Source organism: Pleurodeles waltl, chromosome 4_1 (assembly GCF_031143425.1).
Source record: "Pleurodeles waltl isolate 20211129_DDA chromosome 4_1, aPleWal1.hap1.20221129, whole genome shotgun sequence".
In the NCBI taxonomy this organism is placed as follows: Eukaryota; Metazoa; Chordata; class Amphibia; order Caudata; family Salamandridae; genus Pleurodeles; species Pleurodeles waltl.
Window position 1 is genome coordinate 699,606,951 of NC_090442.1, and position 27,738 is coordinate 699,634,688.

Sequence of the window (27,738 nt, forward strand, 5' to 3'; positions counted from 1 at the left end):
TCGCACTTCTTCACAAACCCACAGGAGGTTTGGGACTGGCCGGCGGTCCAAGCGGAAAGCCGGATCCAGACGAAGGTCTGGGAGGATACAAAGGGATCGTCCTGGGGGGGGGGGGACAATGAGGAAGAGAAGCAGACGATGCCGGCACCCCACATCCAGTGCTAGAGTTGTGGTATGCCAAGATGGCACTCTGGACTTGGAATAGCAGCTCCAAGAACATGAGCAAGCCAGACACCTGGTGGAGTCGGTCACTTCGACTGCCTCTGCTGGGTGCAGTTCAGACTTTGTGGAGGAGATGCCGATCTCCGAGCTGGAAATCACTTTGATTTGATGACCCACTCGAGCTGGTGCTCTCAACCTGGTGAGGGCCCACCGAGGGGACATGGTTGGTACAGTATCCTTTTCTTGCGATGAACACCCAGAAGGCATGGTATTGTTAAAGACTATAACGTATTTTATCCATCTTGTGGATGAATGCTTAGACCTCGCAACTAATTCAGACAGTTACGTACAGAGACACTATCTTTTTTTAAAGGGGTTCCAGACGCTCAAGGTGGGACCAGAGAGTGGGTCAGGACCATGTCTGTGGGTCTTCTTTTCCTTCACCTCCCTGTTTTTCCTTTCTGTGCGGGTGGCTGTGACTGTGCAGCGGGAAGTGGGTGAGTGAATGAGTAGGCACTATAGGGACACCATAGAGGTTGGATTGTCTGGTTGCTCTGGCTCACGCCCCACCCTTGGGATATACTCCACGATTGAGCAGAGTGTGGTAGACTGGTTACACCTGCACACATTCATGAGTTTTAATTGATTCCTATTCCGGTGGTTGGGTTTATTACAGATGGGAAGATGTGTTCAGTTTAGGTGTGTTTACCTAGAGAGGTGAGTGGTTTTGTGCGGTTTCATTTACTACAGTATTGTGTTCTCTGCTTCGGGTGGGGTGGGGGAGGGAGGAGCAATGGAAGGGAGATGGGCGAGATGCACGGTGAGGTGGGGGATGTGGAAGACCACTTAGCCCGTGCTTCTGTACAAATTCTGATGGGTAGTTCTACTCGCTTTCTCACGTGGAACTGGAGAAAGAGATGCAATTGGACAAACAACAAGAGACCTGCCGAGAGAGGACGGGGAAAATGCTGGGTTCAGGTGGCCGTCCAGTGGAGTCTTTTTCAGACATACTCCACTGATCTTCTCCCTAAACTCCTGGAATCCCTCCAGGAAGCAAAATTGAATGGTATCTTGCCTGGGCATATGTGGGAAACTCTAATAATGATGCTACTAAAACCCAGTAAAGACCAGAGCGACCATGGATCACACCAACCATTATATATGCTCAAGTAGATATTTAATTGCATGCAAAGGTCCTTGCAAAATGTCTGAGCCGGGTAGTCACCCATTTAGTATACACTGACCAGTGTGGCTTTATGCTGGGGAAAGCCACAGACATGAACTTGAGAAAACTCTCACACATTATGCATGCCACTCAGACTCCGAGGGAAGGGGCACGTTGGTGGTTTTGGATACAGAAAAAGCTGTTGACACCATCTCCTGGATATGTTTGTGGGAGGTGTTGTGGATTATGGGGCTCAGCGCAAGATACTTGCCCTGGATGCGTCTCTTAAATACAGAGCCCAGGGCAAGGGGCCGTACTTGCCAGGTGGTGTTGGAAACTTTTAGTACTGGGAGTGGTACAAGAAAGGGATACATGCTGTCCCTGGTCCTCTTTGCCATCGCCATGGAACCACTGGTGTTTTTCCATAACTGGGAAATCTGAGTGGGGGACACAACTCGCGTAGCATCCATGTATGCAGAGGATACTCTCCTTTACATGTCTGACCGTGAAAGGTCACTACCACCCCTCCTCTGGCTTATAGCCAATTTCGGGAGAGTGTCAGGTCTTCATGGCAACAGGCACAAGACACTGCTTCTTCGCCAAGGCGTCCTTGGCACACTGAGCTATGACTAACCGCCCAGAAGGGGGACTCCCCTGCAAAACAAACCTGTTTTAATACCTCGCGAATCAAATAAAGTGCGAACAATGCATGCAATATGAATTGAACATGGGAAGAATTGTAGATGGCCTCACTACCTCCATTGCGTTCTGGAGGACCCTACCATTGTCTATCATGGGGAGGGTGTGTTTGGCATTGCTTGGCAAATGTCTCTAAAACATGCATAATTCCTTTTGAATTCTGCCAGCCTCGCTGTTTAGACAGCTCAATGGATTGTTATTGTGTTTAGTCAGGGCTGGCAAGCGTAGCAGGGTCAGACTGGTGAGGGTAGGCTGGGACTCCCAGATCTTCAGTTGTATTACCCAGTAGGATTGCTTCAATTCGCAGCACTGTGGTGTGAAGATGGCCCCAACTGGAAAAAGAAACTACTAAAGGGCCTGGTGACAGCGGACGGACTTTCAAAGCTTCTTACAGGAAGCCGCCAGAGTGCTGACTACCCCGTTCATAGTGATCCAGGTCATCCAGGCCTGGGAAAACGCAGTCGACGTAGGTTTTGAAGCACGCACCTTATGCGCATCTTCTTCCTAATTGGTGGCTCAAGCCCTTCCTGTGTATTCGCACCTCCATGGACGTAATGCGGTGGGTGAATGGCAGATGCCAGAGAGTGGGAGACCTCTTTTTGAACGGCTCATTTGCAACTCTCGCAGGAGAGATGTTCGTAATAGGCCTTGGGCAGTTTCTGCAATACGCAAGCATATCTCATACAACTCACGAAATATGGATGGGATTTCCTGATGAGCGAAGCAAATCCAGGGTACTGACTGTGCTACTGGCTCCAGGTTCTCATAAGGGACTAATTTCTCGGCTGTATGCTGTCCTCAAGAGTGACAGGCAGATAGACAGTGTTGGCCCATCTTCAGTGGGACGGGGACCTTGACACCACACTCACCGGTGTTGAGTGGAAGCGACAGCGGCACAGGTACAGGAAACTGGAAGCAATCCTAGATTCAAGCTAGTGCAATTTTATTAGCTCCCCAGATCTTACCTGACACCAGAGAGACTCCACAAGGTTTACCCCACGCAGACGGCTGACTGTGCCCGCTGGGGCGAGTTCCCTGCTGATTTCATCCATATAACATGGAGATGTTGCAAGATGCACACATACTAGACTTGGCTCTCCCTAAATAGGGCAGGAAAAATGGGACACAGGTTTGCCCAGTTGTGCCTTGAGTTGGGCAAACACCATAATGCTATCCACTGGGCAAGAGTGGGTCCTCCGACGTGGGATAAGTGGAGAGCTGATTTGCTGGATTGGGCAGTAATGGAAAAATGTGGACTGAGGAAAGTCTGCACAAACTAAAATGCAGAAAGAGACTTGGAGATGAGAAGGAGATGGCGGACCGCTTGGGAAATGTTGAGGTAGCAGAGGAAGTGGGATCAGCCACTGGAACTCTTGTGCCCATGCTGATGCCCACGCCGGCTGCCGAAAGCTCGGTGTTGCCTTGATATTGGTGAGTTGCTCGATCCACCGACCAATCCACCCACCCACCAGGTGAGGACCAGATACAAGATAAAAGATGTGGAAGCTGTGACCGGATGTGCAGGTGGTGAATGTCTGCTGACCCCTTCCTCCTCTCCCCTCTCTGTTATTTGAGATTTGTAAATGGTATTTGCTTTCTAGAAGATGGGCGCGTATCTCCACCTGGTACCCTTGAACCCCCTTCCCCTGGTTCCTCCTCTTCCCCCAACTATTTCATTTTTCCTTTGTTATTCGCTCCTCATATACTGCCAGAGCACTGTCAATAACAGTAAGTCCACGCTAGTACCCATATGATAGGGGTTGGGCTGTGGGTGAGCGGACCACTGTTTGCGTATGACAGTTTCCGCTATCTAGGAATGACTGTAGCCCTAAAAAAAAGTGAGGTACTGGAACCTCAACATAATCCCATTGGTGGATATGGCACGGACGAACATGGGGGAAATGGTCCAGGCTGCCACTCTTGATTTCAGGCCATGGAGCCCTTTGCAAGATGGTGACTCTCCCTTGCTTCTTGTATGTACTGCAGCACTACTCTTGTATGCTACCACCTGCTTTCTTCACAGACTTGCAGGCGGATATCACCAATTTCCTATGGGCAGGGAAAATGCCCAGAGTTTCCTTCGAGGAGGGCTGCTTCTCCATTTTGAGGCAGGGCTAGATTGGGCAGGTATTCAACTGTATTACTGAGCTTAACAATTGGTAAATATCAATAACGAGATCTGATCAGATTGGAGGGGGAGGGGACCCAGAACACAGACTGGAACTGAACTTGCTACACCTGTATGGGTCTATGTTCTTTGCTACATAGCTAGACCCCCACGCATTCATTGTCGTTGGTCACTCGGGTCCCTCTCCGCTGTTGATACATGTCTCTTCACCCCACTGAATAGTACTGACCCCTTTTGGGGGTAACTCCCTTGTGGCATGGGACATGGTTAGCAGAAATGGAGGGTCTTGTGGGGTTCTGCACCAAGAACCTTAATGGTATCTCCATGCTGGGAGATGTCTGGAGGGAGAGGAACATGTGATAATTTGAAGAGCTGGCGGCGGAATTCTAATTTCACTCCTCTCAGTGCTATAGTAATCTCCAATTGTGACATGCTCCTGAGAGCTAGGAAAGTAGGCTGGAGGCCCTCCCTGAATTTAACCCGCTGGAATGTAAGCTGGTTCCTGATGAACTGGGTATGGCGGCCATCTCCCATTTGTATTAAGTCACTGGTCATCAATTTGCCAGACTCCTGGTGATCCCAAGGTCACGTAGGAGGAGGATGTGGGGACCTCTGAAGATGAAGAGTGGGTGGAGATGTAATGGCCTTCAAGACACTTGCTACTTCCAAGAATTTGTGCTTGATCTGCTTCAAGTACTTTAATCGTATCTATTATTCTCTGCACGCCTTTGGCGCATGGGACGTGCTCAGGACCCATTGTGCCTACAGTGTGGTCATGACCTGGGCTCTCTTTACCATGTGCTGGGCTGTCCAGTGGTGAGAGAGTAATGGAACACAGTTAAAAGTCAGATTGGGCAGGTGGTGGGGTTACCACTAGTTCTTGACCCTAAGATTATTCTGTTGGGGGATAATGTATACAGTGTGGGAATCTAGAACCACCCTTGCCCTAACTACAGCAGCGTGCATGGTGGCAAACAGAGACCTAGCCAGGCATTGGAGAGATGTGCAAGTTCCACAGCTGAATGAATGGGTTAGGGGCATGGCCACATATGGGGTAAACAAATGTACAAGGACCGGAGGTTCCTCAGAAATACAAGCAAATCTGGAGCCCATGTACAATATTCAAGTGCCCTGTGAATTGAGTCTGCAGGTGGTTGCTGGATAGCTAATTTCTCCTATATTACTGTAAATTCCCCTGTCACTGAATTGGTGACTGTATTCATGTATCCTGGTTTCTGCAGCACTAATTGCTATATATGTTAGAGGGTAATATAGGCAAGGCCACTAGAGCGCTGAAAGCTAGTCTGGACTTTTGGAAGACACTTAGTCGGTGGAGGTGAGAATAGCACTCCTCAAAATGGTGGGTCTGCCGTGGACTAGGGAGTTACCCGGCTGGGGGACTTGTACAGAGATGGGGAGCTTCTCCCCTCAGATATTCCCGCAGGAATATGACCTCCCACAAGGTCACTACATCGTGCTGTTACCCTCGCTATCCAAAAGCATTAGCACTCAGGGCTAATGGAAACGTGGCCTCATGGAGTCAGCACCTACATAGTAACCTCGGAAGGTACCTACAAGGCAGTGACAGTGACCTGCCTATAGGGGGTCATCCGCACCGGAGCACTGCGCTCCCTGGAGGCTCTGCGAATAAAGTGGGAGACAGAGTTGGGGATCCCGTTACCAGACAAGTGCTGGGGCAGATATTAGAGAGAGCACCAAAGGCATTTAGAAACGCCCGATTTAAACTATTACACTTCTATGTACTGCACAGGGTCTAACTCACCCCCAACTCCACAAACACTTTCAAGTAGTAGATGCTAAGTGCCCACGCTGCGGAGAAGCAGCCGCAGAGTTCCTACACATGTTATGGTCCTGTATGAACTTAAAAGACTATTGGAGAGGGGTAATGACCCACGTGGTGGAGGTCCTGCACCGAGATATCCCTTGCATGCCTGGACACTGCCTCCTTCACTGGTTGCCCCACACTACCAAGAATAAGGCCACTAACAGACTGTAGGACCTTGCTTATATACTGGCAAAGAGAGAAATAAAGAGGAAGTGGAAATGCCCAGTTAGCCCTGGGCTGGTTAATCGGATGAAGGAATTGGAACGGTGGTCGGAATATGAGGGTTTGGTCTTAAAACAAGAAGCCAAGCAGGGAAGAGGATCGCCAGAATTAGCACACGCTTGGGAGCACTTGGTGGAGGGCCCTGAAGGATAAGGATTGGCTATCCCTCAATCAACCTATAGGGACCTTACCAGCAGCCACCCGCCAGGATTAAACACCTCCCCAAAGGAAGTAACTAATTGCCTATTAGAAAAACTAGATCAGTAAGGCTATCAACCTAATACTCACCTAAAAACACCTGTAGAAGAATACACGCACACATACAGATCACACTCGACAAGATACAGTTCAAGCAAGGGGGGCGGCGGCACAGGGGAGGGGGAATTACATGCACATTGTTCAGAAGCACTTTGTGTTTGTCTGTTATACTAAAATTGCCAATAAAATTGGTTTAAAAAAAAAAAAAAACGAATTGCTATATATGTGCTGCCTTGCACTCCAACAAGGGCCATGTTGGCCAGAATTGTGTTTTTATCTTTTGGTTTACCTGCAGTATGAAAATAAATAATGTGTCATTAAACAACAAAGGCATGTGGATTAAATCAATGGGTCTGGAATATAAAATAAAGGAACTTTATCTGCTTTTTGGGCTTTCTAGAAGGCACCAAGAACACAGAGGTTTCCATCCTAGATTGTTTCAGATTTTAGAGGCACAGAGCAGAATAGACATCTAGCTCATCCTTACAGCACATAAGACACTTGGACAAATGCTAGAACAAAGTCAGACTCCGGGTGTTGGCACTTAAAGAAGGTGAGAGCCAATATAATAGACAAAAGTTGCCATCTGCCATGATTATTTTATTTTGAGACAATCTACACACATTTGAAGGCAATTAAAGGCATCTGAGAAAACATAACTTTGTTCTTTTTCAGACAACCACACGAATTAAATGACCAACTGAAATCAGCTACTCATGCTTTAATCATTTCTAAGTGGTCATAAGGGCATACTGGGTGAGGTTCCCACAGTTCCCGCTCTATTAGGGTTGTTTTTCAAGCCACAGCCCAGCTTACTTTTGCTAAGAGAAAATTTGACAAGATCTCTTGAATCTGAAAATATAAATGCCAACTGTTAGCAGAGAGCAAAATTAAAATCAAATGATATCTTGTTTGCAAAGTGCTCCATCAAAGCAGCTTGTTTAACCCAAAAACTTTCTGAACGCCTTTTGTGGACATTCTTAGCTCACAACATGGCGTGCACTGAGGCAATCCTCCACGGGTGCTGCAGTAAGCTTCTGAACCCATTGTTTTGATTCCAAAACTTTATTATTATAATAAACATGGAAAAAGTGGTAAAGAAAAGCAACAAAATAAGTGTATATACATACCACAGAGAATTAAGAAGCATTGATAATAAAATGAAACCAAATTTATCAGAGCAGATATTTGCATACAATTGAGGAGCAAGCCATGAACACTGTGTATAATTTTGCATACTTTGACTAAAATACAATAAAAACAGGAGAAAAAAAGAACCCAAAAGACCAAAAAAGAAATTACAAAAAGGACATAATGTCTAACACTGTTCTGGGTCAGTTGTACCAGCACAGCTGACACGGTATGCATATAGTTCAAAAAAGTGTATCCAAAAGATGATACAACCGTGCCTGGGTAATGAGTAAAAATGTGGTGATGTAAATTAGATCTCAGAATAGGTTACTTTTCTGCAAGAACCGATGAAATTATCCCACAATCTTCTCAATATCGGACCTTCATCTCAATAAAAACAATAGTATCAGCAACCCTATTGAAACAAACCCAGGGCCACCATGTGTATAAAAAGAGAGGCGTTTGGTGATTTTTCCCTTTGAATGGACCACCTTCACACCCAATAGCAAGCCTAAAAAGAGCAGATATTTGTGCTTAACTGGAAGCAAAAGGTTAAAAGAAAGATTCCAAGACCAAGCACAGAAAAATCGAAGGACAATTGAAAATGAAGAATATCCTATTATGTACAACTGCAAATTCTCCTAAAACTGTCACACATATATGTAAGTGAAAATCATGAGAGAAAACACCCAAGCTATCTCAGCACTACTAACATATCTAAATCAAATAACTACCCTTTGAATTTGGGTAGTCTATCCTGTCTTCAAACCTTTGTGTATATGCAGAATCTGCACTGCATCAGGGCCGAGTGAGCTTAGAAACATTAGCGGCTCCCCAAATATGTTCCCATGGTTTTCTAAGCTATTAGGATCATACAGAAAGGCAGGCAGGCATACAGCATTTAAACTTCAGTTTTAAGATGAGAAGAAAATGGTCATGGAAGCAGCTACTTGGCCACCAACCAAAAGCTTCAAGTAGCCAGGCTTGGCAATTAAGCCTTCCTAAATTATATTTTACTACTTTGAATCTGAGAAAATACATGTTCTGGAGATGTAATCTACTCTGCAGTTTGGTGTAAGATAGTGTGTCAGATGCAGTAACAAGCTTCTAAACAAGTATGATTTCCTCTTGGACATCAAGTCTCAAACTGTGTTTTCCCATATATTCCAATACTATGGTCATGCAACTATGTTGTAATTGTACACTATACCCTAGGACTCTGCTGTCTAGCCAACTGGTCTAGACCCAATGGGGCATGGCCAAGATGATGGCCTGAGCATTCACACAGTTGCGAGCTCCATTGCAGCGCCGCAGAGATCCGGACTTGGCAGGCTGTACTCCCCGGGCAACAAAAACCCACGGAAACGGCTACGAGTGACTCTGAAGACAGGGGACACTGGTCATCTGCAATGCCCGAGACCTCCATGGGCCACTCGAAGTTTACCGATCTGAAGTGCTGTAGACAAGTAGACCGAGTGCACCGACAGCAATCCCAGCAGCTCCTATACTGCTGTGTCAGCAGGGGTGTATGCCACGTAAGGAGGCCGAGACACGTGCAGAGTGCCCCAGGGCAGCCTTGTGGTGCCCAGGGACTGAGCACACAGTGGAAACTGCCCAGATTGTAGGCCTTGGGACAGCATCTGAGCAGACCTGAGGTGACAGATGGCCCCCACCCTTTAGAAGCAGAGGCAACCCAGGCATCAAACTTTTTATCTTGCTATGGCGACTGCAGAGGAGACAAATTAACAGCAGGGATGATTGAGATCCCAAAGGAGGGAGCAGGCCTATACGTGGGCAACTAGAGAGGACGTGGCGGAGTGCACAGAGATGTGGAATTTAATAAAATATCTACTTGCCCATGGAACAGGTTGCTTCATCAATCTACTTCTTCAGTAACAAAATTCACTTGTTCTTTTGGTGCCACGTAGTGCGATGTCAAATTATGGCAGCAATCTCATTAGATAAAGGCTCTGATAATAGCCTCCCTGATTATGCCAGGGCTCATACTATAGTAGGGCTTGAATACTAGCAAATCCCTTGTTTTGCCACCTTTCAATAGATGCAGATACTGGGGCTGTAGGTAGCACTAAGTAAAAGTTCCAGGTTTGGAATGCCCTTTTGAGTCTACGCAAACCTACTCACTTGTAAGTTTTAGGAGGGGGTTTACCAGTTCTTCTATAATTGTGTTTCCATACTGAAAAAGATTAGAAATGTATTCCTGACAGTTGAGGAAAAAAAGTAATTGAAGGGAAAGTGAACTTGTAAAGGCTCAACACATTTTCGCGTGAGCAAATCTAGACACATATTTGCTTGAGCTAAAATGCAGTTCACAAATATTTTCTATAAAGCAGGGATGTGGAATTCCTATCGCCCGACGCCCGGGACATCTTGTTTGGGGTCAAGGGCAACAAGTTTTTTTGTTTACTTTGTCCTTGGGACAAGTAGGCCCAACCCTCTGCAGCACAAACCCTTTGGCTGCCTGTTTACAGAGAGTTTAACTCTCTGCAGTTGAGGTAATGTGTTTCCAAAAGATAATGCTGTTCAAACTTGTATTTATGGTTCATTATTTGAAAGCCTTCATTATTAGGGTGAGTGCTATAAATAAATGTTTTAAGGTCACACTTCACTACTGATGTTGGTTCCAGTACAAAAAAAAAAAAACGTGTATACACATGTTTGAAAAGTTTAGGCTATGAGGCTAAGTATAATGCTCCCAGAATGCTCTCTGATTAGATGCAAATGAAGTGTCATTTAGTAAAATGTGTTGGTGCATGCTAGTATTTCCCAAAAATATTTCTAATGGAAAATCAGTGTAACCATTTTCAACACGATTATGGGAAGCATGAAAATAAACAAACACTGACAAAGCCAACTGATCTGACATATTTTTATCTGTCTTTTCGTTTCATCAATGCGTGTCTTGTTTTGACATGGCTTTTGTAACACTTTATTGTTGTGGGAGATATCAGGCCCTCAACACTGTAACAAACACTGGCAAAAAAAAAAAAACATTTTGAACTCTCAAAGCACATGTTGCCACCAGTGGCATAACAAAGGCCTGCAGCCGCCTTCCAGGGGGCCCCTTCAGCACAGCACCTGGCCTGAGTGAGTCTGGAGAGGGGGCTCCTCCATGTTCTTTGCAAAGGGGCGCCCTCCAGTTTCGTTACATCACTGATTGCCACTGTAGTTCCTGACACTGAACAAAACTACTTTGTGTGCCAATATGCTCCTTGTGGAAGAGCAGAATGCGATCGCTCAAAGTAAAGCCAGCCGAAAGAGAGAGAAATAGAAGTTTAATAAAAACAAAATTTCTTTGTTAACACCAGACCTAATTAGGGACCAAGACCCACATGTAGGTAGCTTTTTGCATGTCGCAAACAGCGACTTTCGCTGTTTGCGGCGTGCAAAAAGCACATTGCGATGCACATACCCAGTTTTGTGATTCGGTAACCTGGTTACCGAATCGCAAAACGGGTTTGCGACTCGCAATTAGGAAGGGGTGTTCCTAATTGCGACTCGCAGTGCAATTTAGGATTGTTTTGTGACCGCGGGCGCAAACCAATCACAGTTTGCACCCATTTCAAATGGGTGCTAACACTTTCGCTAAAGGGAATGTCGCTAAAGGGAATGTCACTGTAAACATTTTTTCAGAGCAGGCAGTGGTCCTGCGGACCACTGCCTGCTCTGAAAAAATGAAACTAAAACGTTTCATTTTTCGTTTTTGTAATGCATCTCGTTTTCCTTTAAGGAAAACGGACTGCATTACAAAAAAACCCAAAAAACTGCTTTATTGAAAAGCAGTCACAGACATGGTGGTCTGCTGTCTCCAGCAGGCCACCATCCCTGTGAGGGCCGCCATTCGCAAGGGGGTCGTAAATTGCGACCCACCTCATGATTATTCATGAGGTGGGCATTTGCGAAGCCCTTGCGAATCAGAGATGGTGTCAGGGACACCATCCTACATTCGGATTTGCGACTCGCAAATTGGAGTCGCTCTGACTCGCAATTTGCGGGTCGCAAATCTACACCTACCGACATGTGGCCCCAAATTCTTAAAGAAAGTCACAAAAGTGCACCCATGGTATATGTCGTACCCCTATAAAATATTTGTGAACTGTATTTTAGCATGGGTAAATACGATGTGTAGATTTGCTCATGTGAAAATCTATTGAGCATTTGGAAGTTCATTTTCCCTCCAGCCACTTTCTTCCCAACCCTGGAAGAAGTTCTAATTCTGCCATTGTCAGGAGTAAATGTCCAACCTTTCTTATTATGGGAAAATATTAGAGAGAAGCTGGTGAAAATCTTTAAAACATGCAGGTTAGTAGGTTTGCAGACTCAAAGGCATTCCAGCCCTGGAACTATTGCTTACTGATTCCTCCAGCCTCAGTATGCAGATCTGCAGAAAGGTGGCAAAATAAGGAAATTGCTGCAGTAGGGATTGAAACTGCAAGTATTCAAGCCCTACTAAGGTAGTAGCCCTGGCATAATCAGAGAGGCTATTATCAGAGCTCTTACATAATGAGATTGCTGCCATAATTTGTCGCCACACTACATGGCACCAAAGGGACAAGTAGATCTTTTTACAGGACAAGTAGATTTGAGAAGCAACCTGTCCCCTGGACAAGTAGATATTTTAATAAATTCCACACCCCTGATAAAGTACTATTTCCTGGCCTACTTCTGTAAATTATTGGTAATTTATTATTTGCAAGCATGCACTAATGCAAGGACATATACCATGGCTGTAATTTTGTGAATTCCTTTAAGAACTGGGCCCCTTTTTAGGTCTGGTGTTAACCAATACCACCTGTTTTTAATTACAAATCTGTCTCTCTCTCTCTATCTACTGGCTGGCTACACTATGAGTGGCAGAACTGTGCTCTTTCACATGGAGCATATCGGCACACAAAGTAGTTTTGTTCAATGCCAGGAAGCACTGTAGCAATGTGTGCTTTTTCAGACCAAAAATATTTTTGCTTTTGCCATTGTTTGTTGCGATAGTGAGGACCCAGCAACTACCACAACAATAACGTTTTACAAAAAACGTCAAAACAAGACCCAGATAGACAAAACCAAAAAGCTGATGACCAATGTCGAACCTACTGACGTTAACAATACTTGTTTATTTCATGTTTCACTCATTCGTCGAATATATATATATATTTTTTTTTTTTTTTTTTTTTTTTTTTAGAAATACTGGCATGCATTCACACATTTTGATGCAATCACACATTTTACTAAATGATGCTTCAAAGAAATGGTAACTACTTTTTCACAGAAGCTTAGCAAAAGTATTTTTCCTTATCACATTCTAATGAACGTTTTGATCTTGAAATCAAACAATCATCAGAAATCAGGAGGTTGAACCATTATGAAACTTTAATGAATACTCTGAGTGCTGCAGAGGGTCATGCACATCAAATAGAGCAAGTTGTACAATTAGTTAACATTTACAATTTGATGAACACCAATGCCTATGATGCCCTGCCAAGAGACAGGCTGAGAAACGTTCTTGGAGCCTTCCGCCCGAATCTCGGTCTATTGGCATGTATGCTCCATTCAGCCCTAACTAAGTTGCATGGTTGAAGGTTCAGTGTCAATCCTGCTAAGCCTCAAGATCGGGCAAGCTTAAATGGGGCAGAAAAGCATATGGCACTAACTGCATAACAGCACACTAGTTGACTTATATTGCAGCAAAGGTTAAAACATCACTCGTTCTGCCTTTCAAACATGTCCTTCAATAAGTTGCCTTGGTTTCCATGGTACAAGTACCTTGCACTGAAAACAAATGTTGACAGTTTACAAAATGTGTTTTTCAAATTTCATAAATGCAGGACAAGATCCCCCCACTCCACCAAAAAAAGTGCGGAACTAACCAAGCGTGGCAGTATACAAGTGGCATCATGGTGAATGACATAACAGCTTGTTGTTTCTGGTGCTGAAGGGGGGTTTATCACACATTTGTGATAGCACTGCACTAAGCAGGTGCCAATACATAAGATTAAGGGCATGTAAGCCAATAATACATTATGTTTTTTCTTGGGCTATTGTGGACTTGAATTTCAAATAAACATAACACTGAAAAATAATCTGTCACAAAGTAAGATGACTTTGCCATTGTTCACTTAAAGGATTAAAAGGTTAAAGGCCAGATGTAATATTGCATTAGTTGCAAAAATTGGACACAAATTACACACCAATTTTTGCACGAGTATCTGATTTTGTGAACGAACCCACATACTATTAGGTTAAATTAGAAAAACACAATATGCACAGCAGAAGAGTTGCCGAGTGAATACTAACAAGACATGTTGCAATTCGTGATCTTCATTAACAGCTGGCCACCATCCTGATGTTTGCCATAAAGTAAATGGCACGGACTTAAAGAGAAACGTATTACTTGTTGTTTCCAGTGCGGAGCACCTGCAATTATTTTTGCGGGCCGACGCTTATTTTTGCTTACTCAAAGCATTTACTGCGAGTTAAAGACATATGGGAAAGACGGAGGAAGAGAAGAAAAAAAAGCGTCACAATAGGAGAAAACAGAAAGCTGCAAGAGTGAGTTGAAGGGACAGGGACTGACTTTAAATGGATTGAAGAGGTCCGAGATGGCTTCAGGATTTGTGACAAAATAAACATTTTAGCTAGCAAACGATCACCCAGAGTTGTAAAAGCCAGCCAGCCGATAAGCACGATTTATCGCACTGAATGCTGCCCAGTGCCCTCCAGCCAGAGGAAGCTAAACTCCGTGACCTGCTGTAACTCTGAGGCCCTGAAAAAAAAATCACAAACCTTATTCACTGTGATTTCTCCTCTATGTGGACTGCCGCTGCTTGTCCTGCACTGCTGCTAAGAGAGCATATTTTCGTGGTGCTTGCTTTTTGAATGCTGCACTGACGAACGGTTTCATGCTCTCGCGGGATGCAGGTAGTGACATAGTGTGAAAGTGCGCACTTTGCAAACATGTCTGTGCTGTGGGAAAAGGCATGGTGTGCGTGCGCGCACCTTAAAGGGAACATTGGTCATGACCTCCGTCTTCTCCTTACTTACTAAACAGCCAGAAAAACTCCTAAAGCTTTCAGCATGAGTCTTTAGAATAGGAAGAGCAAAACCTGGATTCATAGTACATAAGACAATATTGTCAGCATACAATGCTATTTTGATTGATAGCCCTGCCACTTCAATGGGGATATTGGTCATATCCTGGTGGATAAGCTGGGCAAAGGGCTCAACGTACAAACCAAAGAGGGCAGGCGAAAGGGTGCATTCCTGCCTTGCTCCTAGAAATATTTGAAAGGAGACCTCGAGTTCCCCATTGACCAAGATTTCCCCATTGACCAAGATTTTAGCTACCAGCAATTTGTATAGGGGTTTTATAATCCCAGTGACATTACTGCCAAAATTGAAATGCTCCGAGACCTCCCAAAGATAGACCTAATTGACCTTATCAAATGCCTTAGCAGCATCGATCATTGCACTTGTTAGAGGGAGGTTAAAGGCTCCAGCCATATCAACTGCATCGATCAGACAATGTGTTAATTCATTTAACTGTCTACCAGGAACAAACCCCTTTTGGTCAGGGTGAATTAAGGTTGGAATAAGAGCAGCAAACCTTTTACCATGATCCCTGCAAATATGTTACAATCACAATTGAGCAGGGATATAGACCTACAGGAATCTGCCGACTTGGGATCCTTGCCTGGTTTCAGAATCATAACCACCATTGTTTCATACCATGAAGGCAGGATTTCACAGGTAAAAAGATTCACCTCGTTTAACAGTGACTTCCAATAGGGAATCAGAGCACTTAGCAAGTATTTATAAAATTCAGCTAGAATCCCACCTGGGTCTGCTGCTTTCCCATTAACTAATATCTTAACTTGGTCTCTAATCTCCCCTTCAGTAAGCACAGCCCAAAGTCCTTAACCACTATACCTCAATAAGATTACTCAGCATCTCAGTTTTAACCTCCTCCATGAAACTCAGCGCACTGCTTGTTCTTGACTGGATCAGTGCTTTTGGGGTGTTCCTACCAAGATCCGATCTCACCTTCGAGGCTGGCAATGCACCACTATTCTCCCCATAATCAAAGTGTTGGAGTTTGCTGGCCCGTAACCATTTTTCCAGATGGATCTTAAACCTGCTGCAACACCTCCAATTCCCTTCTCAAAGAAGAGTTAGGGTTTGGGTCACATCTCTGCCCTACTTCAACATGTAGGTCTGCTTCCTTCTGGGCAATCTTTGCCAGCAGGTCCTTCTGCAACTCCGAGTTCTTCCTAAACCAGGCATACGAGATCTACAAAATGCATTACTTTTTTGCTATAAAAGTTAAGACTCTTATGCTCCCCATCTCTTTCTCCAGATATCTGTTAAACCCTGATCCGATATATCTCTCAGCCTTGCTCTAGCCTTACTGATACCCAAGTGAGGGGATCTTGAACTCCTAACCCAGTCTTTAGTCAAGGTGATAGTAAAATTCTACTAACAACATCCGCGGCCACCTTAAGAAAGTGGAGTCGTCAAAATTCAGACAGCACTATCCAGCACAGGTAAACTCAAAAGACCCTCTACACAGGACAGCCACTAGCCATCTCCCTGAATTATCCATTAAATGGTTCACAGTCCTTGGTGGCTATACAGGTGCCCAATACGGGGCAGGATTCCTTCTTTGCCTCCTTGACTTTCACTGTGTCACAGACCTAATGAGGGATTTATCTACGCCTCCAGTCACCAGTTCACTGTACTGTGTTGGTTCTCAAACGATACGTCTTTGGGCACATACCGTGTAAGTTGGGGATATATGGAGCCTGCTGAATCCTAAGGACAAGGAATATTAACATTACTCAGCAGTACATTCACCACACACTCACGGCTATAATGTACTACTCCCTTGATATGATGCATACATTTGTAAGGGCAGAGTACTTGGGGTGCACCTCCTCTGATCACAATGCACTACTGGTCACTCAGCTGTGGGAGACCCTGCCAGAGGATACCTAAGTGGCGCCTACCAACAAAGGCTCAGAATGACAGAGGGAACGAAAATGGGTGAGACCACAAGACAGTACTTCACAGAAAACGAAAGACGGGTGTAGGACTAACTGGTAGAGTGGGATGCATTTAAGGTGGTTTTGAGGGGGATGTGCATGAAAACAATCTATGGGGTGGAAAAAGTACTGAACGAGGAAGTGTTTAAAACAGAGGACCATAATAAAATCCTGGAGGGCAGGCGTGTGTTGCACCTGGACAGATGAGCAATGCTGAAAGAACTGAGGAAGGAGCACAGGGAGCAGTTGCAGAGATTGTCCAACCTAGACTATAAGGCATAAATACAGCGCTAACATGAAACAGGAGACAAAGCTGGTGTTCTCCTGGCATGGCTGCTGCAAGCAGAGGCTAACCCACACTCTAATGACTGCCATCCACTTAGGATCAGGACAGCTGATGAACTCCCAACAGGAGATGAAGCAATCAAACCTTATTACAGAAATCTGTAAAGGGACAGCTCGTGAATGACACAATCAATGGCAATGACATATCTGGAGAGGATAGGGACCACCACAATCAACCCCTTACACAAACAGGAGCTGGAAGCCCCCTTAACCTTGGAGGAAATGAAGGAAGCGATCCTGCAAATTGTGCAGGGAAAAGTGCACGGAACTGATGGGTTCCCAATTGGATTTTACACCACCTTTCAGGCGCAGTTGGCTCTCTGCCTACTGCAGGTGTATGAGGCAGCGCTAAAAAAGGGCTCCCTCTCAGACTCAATGAAGGAGGCTTTAATTGTCATGCTCCTGAAACCTAGACGAGACGCCTGTAGGTTGACATCTTACCATCCTTTGTCCCTATTAAATTTGGATCATAAGGCACTTGGGAAAGTGCTCGACATTTGATTGAGCCAATAGACAGTAAGTTGGTGCACCCAGACCAAAACTGTTTTGTAGAGGGCCAACACACGGTCCTCAATTTGCTTAGAATGTTCCACATAATGGACTGGGCAAGGCGCACAAACGTGTATGTGTGGGTCGCTTCCCTGGATATTGAAAAGGATGTTGACACGCTGAGATGGCCATCTCTCATGGTGGTACTGAGGCGGGTTGTAAGAGTAACTCCACTCTCCAATGAGCATGTTTACTGACACCACAAATAATTAATATGACTATAAGCTTGAACTGATGATACCCTTAAAATATTTCAGACATTGACCCTTGAGGAAGTCATGAGCAATGCTCTATCTCAGTGGTTCGCAACCTTCTGACATCCTTGGACCCCCACTGAATCATAATTTGAATCCGGGGACCATGCCACTGAGTCATTACTGAATGCTGGGGACCTAATCTGTTAATATTATTTAATTTTCTAAGCAGTCACAGATCCACTTAGGAGGCTTTGTGGACCCCCTGGGTTCCCCGGACCACAGGTTGGGAACCATTCCTCTATCTCAACAAAACATGTGTTGGTTAAAAGGGTTCTAAATGTGTTAATTGGATTAATAAAGGATCAGAACGTGATACTTGAAATCAGAAGAATGGAGACCACGTTAATGATGAACAATGGATAATAATATACGGACGTGTTTCAATTTGTGTGCTCGAGTGATACTGATATACTGAACTGTTTAAATTTGTGTGCTTTTTATTTTAAGCCTGTTTTGGCTCATTAAGGGTTGTCAGGTGGCCGCCCTTCCTTCTGGAGCACCACCGAAGAGAATAGTTCAAATTGTAACCATTCACTGCATTGATGATTTAAGTGTGCACTGAAAGTGATACCCAGCCACTGCTGAGTTTATTTAAACCAACATACGCTAACAATACATAGCTATAACTGAACAAGATGTCTTCACTTGTTTACATCACATTTCTCCATGGGGAAAATTGTCAATGACATGACCACACACTAAAGCTTAACCCCGAGAAAACAGAGTGCCTACTCTTTACCCCTATCTCCAAAATCTCCTTGTTTAGAAATAGCTAGCTTCACTCAGATTTTCATAATAGATGCCAAACCGTTAAGCTTATTTTCAACAAAATGCCTCCAAATCCAATTGTATAGAAAAGCTAAGAACTTCCAGTTCTAACTTAGACTCCAAAGAAGGATACAAATCATACTTCAGTAAACAAGATCTCAAACCTGTAGCACAGTGCTTAATACTGCTGGGTTTAGATCATGGCACCTCCCAACATTCCTGTGCTCCCAAAGTGAAGTCTGACCATTCAAGGCCAACCTACATGCTGCTGTCTGTCTAGTAAGCGGACGTCGCTGCTTCACCACCATAAACCACTTTCATACTATAATGTAATAGAAACCTGATTGTGAATCAGGTGCACGCAATATTGCACACCTGGTGCCGAAATTTTGAATACCAGGGTCACTATTCACTAGATAAGTCTGACACCAGATTCTTAAGAAAAACTAAATTATGTCCTAGTCTTCCCGGGATGCATGCAGACAACAAATGGTCCTTCTCCTGAATCACTATAACATATCCACATGGACTTTAACAGACTACACAAAACGCCTTTGAAAGACATACAGTATGTGGCCCCTCTTAATTACTTACTCTTTCTCAAATTACTTTGCATGCTGTGCTTCTTGGTCCCTTAGTTCTTAATTTGCTGCTATCACTGTTTATTAGGGTCTATATTTTGAATAATTATGTTTACTCTAGATATACTTCATGAGAATAAAACTGCTGCATATGACTTTGAGAATGTGGTTTATTAGTTGGGGCAATTATGCGTCGACCACAGGTAATAAAAACACTATTTTGTTCGGTCCACTCAAACCATTCAGTAACTTAAAACTGAGCTCAACCCCTGATAACTATGGCACAAAGAAGACAGGCTTTACTTAACAAAAATATGCAAAGCATTTAGGAGTACCAAACTGCCTAAAAACTCAAAAAAGCGACAAAAAAAGGAAAATCTCCTACTTATAAAAATAGAAGCCAAATTTAATAAGCAAAACGATAAAAAAAAACAATAAGGGGGAATCCGAAATATATATTTTCAGACCCTCTTTAAAAATTATGTTAGTCAATGGTCACAGTGGACATAGGCGTGATTTAAATCCAACTGCAATGAAGTGTGCAAGTTGATTGGCCCCACTAGGCCTGGATAAAGGGAAGTTTAAAAAAACTCTTCTCCACTTAGGGAAAACCTGAGATTCAATCAGATGCTGTGGAAATGCTTGTCTGTAACTTCCCCCAGTCATTCCCTTTAAAGCTCTGAAGCAAACATTTTGAAAAAGTTCACAAACTTCTTTTGGTGCCCAAAAACCAAAACAATACACTTGAAAAGGCATCCAGGACTACGGGGGAACACAGATACTCTCTGGGTGTCAGGCAGAGGGCAACAGCAAAGTCCAGTCCAGTTCCAGTTGCTACTGTTCATCTGGGATTCTTCACAGGAATGTCCTCTACAGTGTTATCTTCCTGGAGCAAAGAAGGGGATTAGCCTTGTGACCTTTGGAGATCTTTCTGTCAGTGCATTTCAAGTAGAACTGCAGTTAAACTTATCAGGTTCTTCTTGCGAATCAGCAGCAGATTTAATCCACCTGGTATTCTTTCTTAAGTCCAACAGTGATCTGAGGAAGGGTGGGTGAGGGTCCAGCTATGTAGGGTTCACCACTTAAGGTAGGGAACACCTAAAGGCAATCATAGCCCCACTCCAACCAACAGAGTAAAAGGTTCCTTGTTCCTAGCCTGTGTACTGTTGCAGTAGTGTCTGGCTGCTTTACTGCAAATAGCCCCAGAATGCAATGTGTGAGGGCAAATCCAAGATGGCAAGGGTCTCCAGCAACACTAAACTTGGACGCTGTGATTGTGAGTGAGAAGTGTACTACTGTAATCCTAGTGCCATCCCATATCTAACAATACAGTATGCAACAGGCACTACACCCACAACAAAACCAAAATCAAAAGTCTAGTAGGGCGAACGCAGGCTCCTTCAACCTGCCAAAGAGGGTATACACAAGAATTGTCCTGGCATTTTGTCTGTTCCCTTTGAAGAGTGCAAAGCTTTTACATGTGCTTCAGGCAGATCTGACATGCAGAATTTAACAGTGTTGAATCAACAGTATGCCCAGAGCCCCCACCTTGCATATTTTATTTAGCTCAGAGGAGTTCTCTACCCATTTAAGTCAGTCTACTGTGTGCTCCTGTGATGAATTGCACGTCTCTTCCCAGGCTGAGCGCAGGCTCACAGATGACTGAAGCTAATGCTAATTAGCCTTCTGAAACTTCCGGCAGATAAAGGGTAACCTTTTAACAGATACTTCTCCTTTATATTTATTAAATATTTAATAACTGTTAAAAATAATGATTCTAAACTATATGTATGAAATCTGCTTAGGACAAACACTGTGAAAATAGCTTCGCCTTGTCACTGTAGGAACCTGGTAAAATTATTTTTCCACATGTCCCTCTTTTAAATACCGTATATAAGAGTGATTCACTAATATTTAAAAGGGAGGTTTTTACCTGTTAAAAAATGAACAAGTCCCACTGCAAGTTTTACACTGCAGCAGTCAGCTTACAACGGTAGACCTGAAGCCATGTTATCCTACTGGATGCCACAATAAGTGCTGCAGTCCACAGGTGACAAACTTTCTATGCCAAAGGTGTATTTTCAGTACTGTGTACTATGGTATTTTAAGAAAGAAAAATAAGGCAATCAAGGATTAGCCAATCTCTAGAACTGTTAGGGGTCAGGCTAGATACACAGGACAATAGAGAGCAGTGTCCCAGTGTGCAGAGTCTAAAAACCATCACTAAAATAAGAACAAATTGGGAGTGACCACGCATGAACGGCTGTTTTCTCATTGTCTAAAGGTTTCTATTAATGGCATCCTAAAAATGTATTTTCATTGTTTCTTTGTGGAGTGTTCTAATTGGCCAGGATGACAATATAAAACTACAAAACAAGCATTTGCAATGCAATAGGTCCTGCATTGGCAAGAGTTAGAGCTACTGCCGTTGTAAATGCCTAATTGGACTTTTATTGCCACATAAACTGGCCAACCCTGCCTCATAATTTGGTCCTTTTCGGCCATATAATTCTAGTGGCCCTGCATATAACCAAAGCACTCCCATTTCCCTTAGTCCTCAATCTGCATCCAAAAAATGAAAATGTTGCAATTTGGCATCCTAATTTAAACATCATGCTAATTACAATAGAATACCACTTTCACCACCCCATCATCAGAGTTGATGGCTGGTGAACATTTCTCACTCCCCCCGCCCCCCCCCCCCAAAAAAAACGCACAAGACAGCCACTGAGGAGTAACAAGGGAAATAAACTAGAAGGGTTGCCCAAACATATCAAGAGTGTTCAAACAGCCATAGTGTAATAAGAGTGTTGCGTTGGTCATAACTGCTAAAATGAGAGATTAATAAAACATATACAAATCATGTAAGCCCAATTAAAAAAACTATAAGAAATAAACATTTGGCATCAGACTGTAATGCCGAAAACAGCCCTTAGTGGGCACCAAAATAGCATTTGGAAGAAACAATCATGTAACCATAGAGTCAGCCCCTAGAGGGCATAACCATATTAAAACAGAAAGGCAGAAAGTAATGCAGTGTAACCATATATTTAGCCCCTAAAGGGCGTAGTGCATTACACATTTTCAGGGCTAACAGGCCTACTAGAATATTAATACAAACAAGACACTCAAAACGCAAACTACTCCCAGCTGTAAAACAAAAGTTGCAACCACAAGAGAGTTAAAAAAATAAAAATAAAAATAAAAAAAGACACTGAATGGTGGGAGAGATTATTATTTTGGGTTCCCCTCTAACCTAGTGTGGTGATCCAAAGAGGACCTAGACAGGACAGAGATGAAAATATGGAAATGAATCACACAATCTTGTGAATACTGAGTTTACCCACCATGTCACAGACCCACTGAGCCCAGAGCTCACATAAAGCTGTTGTAAGTACATAAGCCATTGGACTACCACACTTTCTAATATAGTAGATGATCTGAAATGCAGTACACACGCTGCCTACTAAATTATTTGTACATGCTGCTAAGACAGGATTACACAAGCCAACAGGTTTAATTTTATAGAATTGTGAAAGGTTGATTCAACTGGGGTACAAGTTAGCAACCAAGGTCTACAATTTGCGATACAAACTAAATTCAAGCAGTGAGCAACCTTAGCACTCGGCATCCAACAAACCAAAGCTGGTTCTGTTTGGTGACTCTTGGTAAATAGGAAACTACTGTAGAGTTTAAATGATTTGGTGGCTAATAGACATGAAGTTAAAAAGTTGTACCTTGAGAGACATGGCAAGATGGGGATGTTAGACAATCATGCACCTACATCACTCTAAGTAGCGGCATTTATGGGAATCCAAGCAAGGAAGTGTCAACATTTATTAAAAAAAAAAAAAAAAAAAGTAATTTTGCTGCATCGGAGATCAGCAGCTGCTGTCCAATATACTGTGGGTCTATGTGCCCTTCCAGCTCAATAAGAGTTGAATGGCACCAGCACCAGATATTCACCACGGGGAGAAGAAATGATTGTCTTATTGCACATTATCTTAAGGACTGTAACTTATGTGTCAGAACAACAGAAAAATATAAAGAATTAAAAAAATTGGGCCACATATATTAAAGTATCTCTAAAAACCATCCACTGTCCCCAATGGCATGCATCGAATTTCAAAGCCACGTCGCCAAGCAAAATGTATTCTGTGCTATTACACCCTGTACGTCTCTGGACTGAGGTCCCATAAGTCATCATGTCTACTAGAAACATAATACGGATGAGGCTGCCATATATAATCTGTCAAGAAATATATATATCTGTTAGACATGTACAGAGACCAAGTGGCCTACAAGGAACTTTTGAGGTTCTATGCTGGTGCTTTGATAAGCCTGAAGTGGTGTTAATCGCATTCCATTGACTCTACATCATTCACTTCATCCTTTCAGAGATGCCAAGATGTTTGAAAGGCTACCGAATTACGTAATGGTCTGATTCCTCTGATCATTTGGAAAATGGCCAGTGAGTCTGGAATAGCCTAGTTTAAAGTTTAATAACCCAAAATACATGTTCACACAATAGTTTTATGCACTAGTTATTGGCACCAGTCAGAATAATGCTTCCCAACCAGAACAGTGCATGGTACCCCTTCTCCCCCAGCTTATGTATTTGGTGCTTATTCTGCAAGATCAGACATATAAAGCATACTAAAAAGTGATTGTGCTTCGGCGAATTACTTTAATACATCATACTTCAAAAAACACTTATTCCCTTTAGGTTATACCTGAAAAATAATACAACAGATGTAAATGACAACCACTTCTAACAATGTGAAATAAACTGGTAACAGTGTGAACAATGTGAAGTAACTGGTAGCAATGAAAAGCGCTCCAATATCTCCAATCAAGTTTGTGCTATATGAAACTTCAAAGCACAATGGAGCGCAAAGGGGAGAGACAAAAGTAAAAAGGAGTGAGCACATACTAAACTATATGGCCGATCATGCAATAATACATATAACAGGGCCATTCTGCAAGTTATAACGAAACAGCCTCAAGGCGGGACAAGTGTAAAGCATTTACCAACAACATCAGGGGGATTTTTTAAAGGCATGCCCAGGAAGGAAGGAAAATTATGGTCGTGGCTAACGCCCACAGAATAGATTACAACACGTCGAAAAGCAGTGCTGCATGCTCAACCTAAAAAGTATGTATGTAGTATGTGGTGAAATGACTAACAGAGAAAGGGAAATAATCAATGGCATACCCATCATGCCTCAGCTAAGTATGTAGAGCGCATAGGTTCTAAAAATAAACTAATTAGCGCACTGTGAGGTTTTCATGAACAAAGCAATGGAACCCAAAGAATTTCAATGGAAAGCCCAATCAGATTTACACGAGCTTCCAAACTGACAGCTTTCAGAGACGGGTCTGAAAAACTGCATTAATAACTAAAAGCCTAACCACCTTTCCAAAACAACTGCAAAATGTATGGGTTTAGTAGGAACAACGATGTGAATAAAATCACTAGCCCCCATCGTTCTGGAAGCATTGACCAATTTTTAATCCTTTTGAACAGTGATAACTGATCGGAAAAATAACCTTAAAGTGTGTTTTCTGTTTTTAAGCATTCATAATAATGTAACACTGATAGCCCAACGCAAATCTTAAACTATTTGCCCAAGATTATTCCGCTTTTGCGCAAGCAGCTGAACTGCTGTAAGAACACAAGACATCCTGGATGGATTTGAAAATACTGTGCCACGGCACCACATAAGCACCAGTGGAAAAACAAATGTTTATTTTACCTAGTAACTTCCATGACACTATCCTCTGGGATAAATAATCACCCTTCGAGATACTTGTACTGCACTTCTCCTACCACACTTCATCTTCCAGTCCATTTCTTCTAGGAAATCCTAGATCTAATAAGCTCCTGTGCCCAAAAACCTCCATCCTAACAACAGGAAGCCTATTTAAAAGCTCTGCAAAGTTACGACCCTTCCCCTTTCAGAAATAATCCTGGTCTGCATTTTCTATGGGAGCACACCTACACAGCATGTATCTACGAGACTGGACAGCACTCCAGTAGACTGCGTAGAGCACCTCACACATTCACTGGGCAGAGTAATAATGGAAATTACCATTAGTAGCTTCAATGCGATAACTTTAAATGTGGAATCAACAGGTTGACATGCGTGCACCTTTGTTGTTTTTTTTTCTAGACACATAGCCTTTGCTTCCCTAACCCCAAATCCAACCCTCGCGCCACCCACCACCTCCGGTGCGAACCTTTGCAAGTTGTCTTCCTCCCGTCCTGCACCCCACCCCACGACTAGGAGTCCCGGTATAACCCTGACACCTACAGCTTTGCTTTTCTCAGTACCTCTACAAACACGTCTTATCAATCAGCTTGTCCACTTTCCTTGAGCCAACACACCATGCTCTATCCAACTTCCTCTCCTCCTTCTGCAGGTTTACCTGCAAACATTCCTAGCAAACCATTCTGCTCCAAGTCAACCGCCCCCTCCAATATCCCAAACCTCGCCAAGTGGCCACATCTCTCTATACAACTAGTTCCTATCGCCTTGCGAGGTGCTGAAACCTACCAGAATTCCTAAAGCCACTCTCCCTCCCGCCATAATCAAACTTCCACCACTCTGAGATGTTTCATGCGACCAACTCCCCAGGTACTCACAGAGTTCGCTGTACCGCTGGCATCCTCTCCCCAGCTGCTGCAGGTACCGCTGCAGCACGTCGGTCAGCAGGTCGCAGGCAGTGAGCTGCACCGAGTCCCAGCCCAGAGCCTGGCATACCTGCGCGACCGACACCCGCAGCAGCGCTCGCGAGTATCTCTCGCACATCCCGCCACAGACAGGCGGGGAGTCCTTCACCTCTCCCGCCCCCGGGGCTCCATCCCGGTGGCTGGTGGCGGGAGCAGGGTCTCACAGTTCGGCCTCTTTCCGTCCTACCGCCTGCGCCGCCATCTTGGGACGCGCACCTCACTTGCCGGGGACGCGCCAGGCGACAGCCGAACGCATCGCTCGAAAATCGACTGCTCGGCAATCAGACAACATGGCCAATAGCCTGCATGAGCGTAACTTTAATTCTTGTTTACACTTCTGTGCAGTTCGCAGACATAGTTAGAAGGTGTATGGCGGCAATTTGAAATGTAAGCTTTACAGCTTAACAATAAAGACCAAGAAGCATTTGCAATGCAATAGGGGTCGCGTTTTCTCGCGTTAGAGCTATTAGCGTTTTAAATTTGTAACTGGAACTTTCTTGCCACACAAACTGAAAATAAAAAGTAAAACAGTTGACATAAGTGGGCCGATTCAAAGCGCCAGCGCGAAGGATAGAGAAAAAAACGAAAAAGAAGTTCGCTCGCAGTCAAAGTTATAGGCAATAGTGCAATTATCCATGCAACAGGGTGGATGGCCAAGGCACTAACAAAACCGCCTTAACCCCTTGGCTACCAGACCTTTTCCATCTCAGGTGCCAGGGCTTTTTGTTGGCTATTTGGGGCAGTTTGAGCTAAGGCCCTTATAACTTTTTGTCCACATAAGCTACCCTCCCCAAATTTGCGTCCTTTTTTTCCAACATCCTAGGGATTCTACTCAGTTCTTTAAATGTGGGCCGGTACTATCCTGTACTGATTACCAGCACTTTTTTATTTTGGGAGGGAGAGTACCTGCACTTCTCAGGAAAAACATAATACTTTTAATTAGAGAGTACCAGCACTTCTCAGACACAAGCAGGTACTCTTGTACACAGTACCTGCACTTTTTCCATTTCAAGCACTGATTCTACAGATACCCATAGTTTGTGGGTTCCCCGGGAGGAGACCAAGAAATTTGGCAAAATACAGAGAAAATTTCATTTTTTTTTATAAAGGGAAAAAATGACTGCAGAAGAAGGGTCGTATTTTTTTCCAGTGAAAAAGGCATCAACAAAGGGTTTGCGGTGTTAAAATCACATCTTCCTAGCTTTCAGGAACAGGCAGACTTGAATCAGAAAACCACATTTTCCAACAGAATTTTGCCATTTTACTGGAACATACCCCATTTTTACTATTTTTTGTGCTTTTAGCCTCCTTCCAGTTAGAGACAGAAATAGGTGTTATACCAGTGCTGGATCCCCGAAAGCTAAACATTTCCGAAAAGTAGACAAAATTCTGAATTCAGCAAGGGGTCATTTCTGTAGATCCTACAAGGTGTTACTACAGAAAATAACAGCAGATATAAAAAAAAAAAATGAAATTGAGGTTAAAAAAACAGCCATTTCCCTCCACGTTTTACCTGTAACTTTTTCCTGCAATGTCAGATTTTTAAAAGCAATAGACTGTTCCATCTGCTGGACGCATCTGGTTGCGCGGACATATAGGGCTTGTAGGTTCATCAAGAACCCTAGGTACCCAGAGCCAATAAACGAGCTGCACCTTGCCATGGGATTTTGTTGTATACCCAGTACACAGCAATTCATTTGGTGAAATATAAAGAGTGAAAAATAGATATCAAGGAAACCTTTGTATTTCCAAAATGGACACAAGATAAGGTGTTGAGAAGCAGTGGTTATTTGCACATCTCTGAATTCGTGGTCCCCATACTAGCATGTGGATTACAGGGCATT

At 43.6% G+C, this 27,738-nt stretch overlaps 1 protein-coding gene across 3 annotated transcripts in view; it reads right to left on the bottom strand.

The window, feature by feature from the left end:
* TAF3 (TATA-box binding protein associated factor 3) overlaps positions 1 to 26,173 on the bottom strand; it is a 473,792-nt gene extending 447,619 nt beyond the window's left edge. The window contains exon 1 of one of the 3 annotated variants that reach the window (XM_069229258.1): positions 25,808 to 26,173. In XM_069229258.1, coding sequence (XP_069085359.1) covers positions 25,808 to 25,973 — 166 coding nt within the window. In that variant the 5' untranslated portion in view covers positions 25,974 to 26,173. The remainder of the gene's footprint in view (positions 1 to 25,807) is intronic. The other 2 variants (XM_069229257.1, XM_069229259.1) reach the window with 2 other exon arrangements.
* Between the last annotated feature and the right edge of the window lie 1,565 nt (positions 26,174 to 27,738).